We start from the raw sequence: 3,258 nt of genomic DNA, 5'->3' as shown, positions 1-3,258 counted from the left end.
CTGCCCTCTTCTTCTCTCCTCCCTCCTCGCTCCCTCCTGCCCCTCTCGCTCCCGCCTCCGCCTCTTCTTCCCGCTCCCTCCTCGCCCCCTCCCTCCCACACACTTCCGCTTCCGCTCCGCCGCCGGAAGTGGCGCTCCGGAGGACGCGCGCGCCTTGCGGGCGTCATCGCCGCGCGCCGCCGCGGCCGCGCGGTCCCGCCGCTCCCGACCCGACCCGACCCGATCCGTCCCGACCCGGACCGGACCGGACCGGACCGGGCCGCCATGATGCTGGCGAGGCCTCGGGCCGCGGCCTGGGCCAAGGCCGCTGTCGCCGCCGCCTCTCGCGTGAGGGTGGGACCGGGACGGGGGGGGAGCTGGGGGTCAGAGGTCAAAGGTCGAGGTGATGTTTAGGGTCAGCGCATCGCCGGGGGTCAGGGGTTAAAGGTGAGAACAGTATCAAGGCAGGAGGCTGGGGGTCAGGGGCCAAAGATCAAGATGACGTTTAGGGGCGRGGTCAGAGGTCAGAGCATCACCAGGGGTTAAAGGTGGGGCGGCATCAAGGCAAAGGGCTGGGGGTGAGGGGTCGAAGGTCGAGGATCAGGGCCAGGGGTTAAAGGTCAAGATGCTACGTGGGGTCAAAGGTGAGGGCAGCCCCCTGGCAGGGCTGTAGCGAGAGGCCGGGGGTCAGAGGGCAAAGGTCAGAGGTGAGGGGCTGGCCCGTGCCTGCGGTCACAACCCCGCTCTCCCCTGCAGGCTCTGTCCGTCCCCACGGGGCCCCCGGAGAGTCCGGCCGCCGCCGCTGCTGCCGCCGCTGCTGCACCACAGAGCAGTGAGTCAGGGCCGCCACGGGCTGGGGGCAACGCAGTGGCGCTGGGGTGGTCCCGAGGATGCGGGGCCCGGGGACGGTGCAGTGGCACCTGGGGCGTCCTTGAGCCTGGGGACGGTGCAGTGGGGCCTGGGGCATCCTGCGGCACAGGGACGAGTGCAGCAGCATCCCAGGTGTCCCCAGGGACTGACCCCCCTCCCCAGGGTGGGGGTAGCAGGATCCGGAGTGTCCCTGAGGCAGGTGGATAATGCAGCAGGGTCCGGGGTGTCCCCAGGAACTGGGGGGGCCCAGGAGTCCTGGGACACGGGGACAAGTGCAACGGGATCCAGAGCGTCCCTGGGGCCTGATCCCCCTGCCCAGGCAGGTGCAGCAGGATCTGGGGGTGTCCCCAGGGCAGCAGGATCCAGGGCACCCTGGGACACGGGGATGACGCGAGGGGGACCGGGGTGTCCCTGGGGAGGGGGCGGCAGGATCCGTCGCGCCCTTGGAGCACAGGGATGAGCGCGGTGGGGGCTGCAAAGGCGTTTCCCGGCCGCTGTGTGCCCCGCAGAGAGGCTGTTCCTGGAGAGGCCGCGGCCGCCYGTGCTGCGGGCCTGCGCCGCCGCCGTGCCCTCGCACCGCAGCCCCGCGCAGGCCTGGGTGGAGTCGCTGCGGCACCCTGACGACACACACCTGGGCCTGGCCGACCTGCACCCCGACGTCTTCGCCGTGAACCCCAGGTAGCGGCGGGGCCGGCGGGCCCTCGGGACGAGGGAGCGGGAGGAAGCCCTCGTGCAGCCGCAGCTGCCGGGCTGCCCGTGGAGGCGTGCTGTGGGGAGCTGCCCGGGGCGAGGCAGAGGGGCCGTCTCGTGCCCTCGGCTCCGGGGTGCCGGACTGGGGCTGCTCGCTGACGCGCTCCCCTTCCCCGCAGGCTCGACATCCTGCACACGGTCGCCATGTGGCAGAAGAACTTCAAGCGGATCGTGAGCGYGGGGAGAAGGCGGCCGGGGGAGCGACAAAAGCCCTGCTGCCACGGCAGAGGCCGGCGCTCCCGGGCCCGCCGCCGGGGCGGGGAGCGCGGGGCTCCTCGCGGCRCTGAGAGGGTTCGGGCGCGCGAGCTGAGCGCGCTCCGTCCCCTTCCAGAGCTACGCCAAGGTGAAGACGCGGGCGGAAGTGCGAGGCGGCGGCCGCAAGCCGTGGCGGCAGAAGGGCTCCGGGCGGTCGCGGCAGGGCAGCATCCGCTCGCCGCTGTGGCGCGGCGGTGAGTGGCCGCCGGACCGGGCCGGGCCGGGCCGGGCCTGCAGCGGGTTTCCCCTCTGCACGCGCAGTCCGTGGGTCAGGCTGACCCACGCTGCGATCCCTCGCAGGGGGCATCGCCCACGGCCCGCGGGGCCCCACCAGCTATTTCTACATGCTGCCCATGAAGGTGCGAGCGATGGGGCTCAAGGTGGCGCTGACAGTCAAGCTGATGCAGGTACGCGGCGGCGCCGCGCGTCCTCTTCTCCCTGTCTCCGCCGCCCGGGTTGGGTTTGGCTTCTCCCTTGTCTCCGCCGCCCGGGTTGGGTTTGGCGGCCGGCACCGTCCAGCCCGATCCCCTGCCCCAGGGCGAGACCCCCGTGGTGCCTTCGGCCCTGCCTGCGGCTCGTTTGTGGAGCTGGAGACACGAGAACCCCCCTCGAAATGGAAAGGGGAACCGGGAGGCTCTGGGGCAGGCAGGGGCGTTTTGCTTCCAAGGCGTTCCTGCTTCCAGGACAACCTGCACATCGTCGACTGCCTGGAGATGCCAACTGCGGACCCCCAGTACCTGGTGGAGCTCGCCCGGTACCGGCACTGGGGCCAGTCCGTGCTCATCGTTGACGTGTGAGTGTGAAGCGTTGGGACGGGGTCCGGCCCGCGGCGTGGTGCCGCCCGGGAGAGCAGCGGCAGCGGCTCCCCGTCAGCGAGGGAAGCCCTGGGGAAGGGCGGCACCTCCCTTCCCTCCACCCTGCTCGCTTCTGAGAGTTTCCCAGCTCGTCATTTACCTCCTTCACCTCTCATCCAGCAACGAGATGCCCGAGAACATCGAAAATGCTGCAGCCAGCCTGAAAACCATCACCCTGATTCCCGCGCTAGGTGAGAGCTCCACAGCGGACGGGGCTGTTCCCCTCTCGGCTCTCCTCAACTCGCAGCTTCCCCTCCGGGTTCCCCGCCCTGGCGCGGAGATGCTGCTGCCTGCGGGGCCGCTCCGAGGGAGGGACGGGCGGCAGCCGCCCCGACCTGCTCCGCGTCCCCGCAGGTCTCAACGTGCACAGCATGCTGAAGCACCACACGCTGGTGCTGACGCTGGACACYGTGGCCTTCCTGGAGAAGAAGCTGCTGTGGCACGACACTCGCTACTCGCCGCTCTACCCCTTCTCCATGCCCTACAGTGACTTCCCGTAGCACCGGCGGGCGGCCGCGGCCCCTGGCAGGGCACGCGGCTCGCTCGGCGC

The 3,258-nt window shown here is 71.2% G+C and overlaps 1 protein-coding gene across 1 annotated transcript; it reads left to right on the top strand.

The window, feature by feature from the left end:
• The first annotated feature begins 29 nt into the window (after positions 1 to 29).
• Positions 30 to 3,240, top strand: MRPL4 (mitochondrial ribosomal protein L4). Its single transcript, XM_085315163.1, has 9 exons — positions 30 to 327; positions 736 to 811; positions 1,359 to 1,527; positions 1,719 to 1,770; positions 1,931 to 2,048; positions 2,155 to 2,261; positions 2,538 to 2,647; positions 2,829 to 2,899; positions 3,063 to 3,240. The coding sequence occupies exons 1-9, from the start codon at positions 265 to 267 to the stop codon at positions 3,206 to 3,208; spliced, it is 912 nt and encodes a 303-aa protein (XP_085171289.1). The 5' UTR covers positions 30 to 264; the 3' UTR covers positions 3,209 to 3,240.
• The last annotated feature ends 18 nt before the right edge of the window (positions 3,241 to 3,258 follow it).

The sequence above is a fragment of the Rhea americana genome, unplaced genomic scaffold (assembly GCF_003343005.1).
Source record: "Rhea americana isolate MKP2758 unplaced genomic scaffold, rheAme1 scaffold_420, whole genome shotgun sequence".
Taxonomy (NCBI): domain Eukaryota; kingdom Metazoa; phylum Chordata; class Aves; order Rheiformes; family Rheidae; genus Rhea; species Rhea americana.
This window is presented reverse-complemented; position numbering and strand designations above follow the sequence as displayed.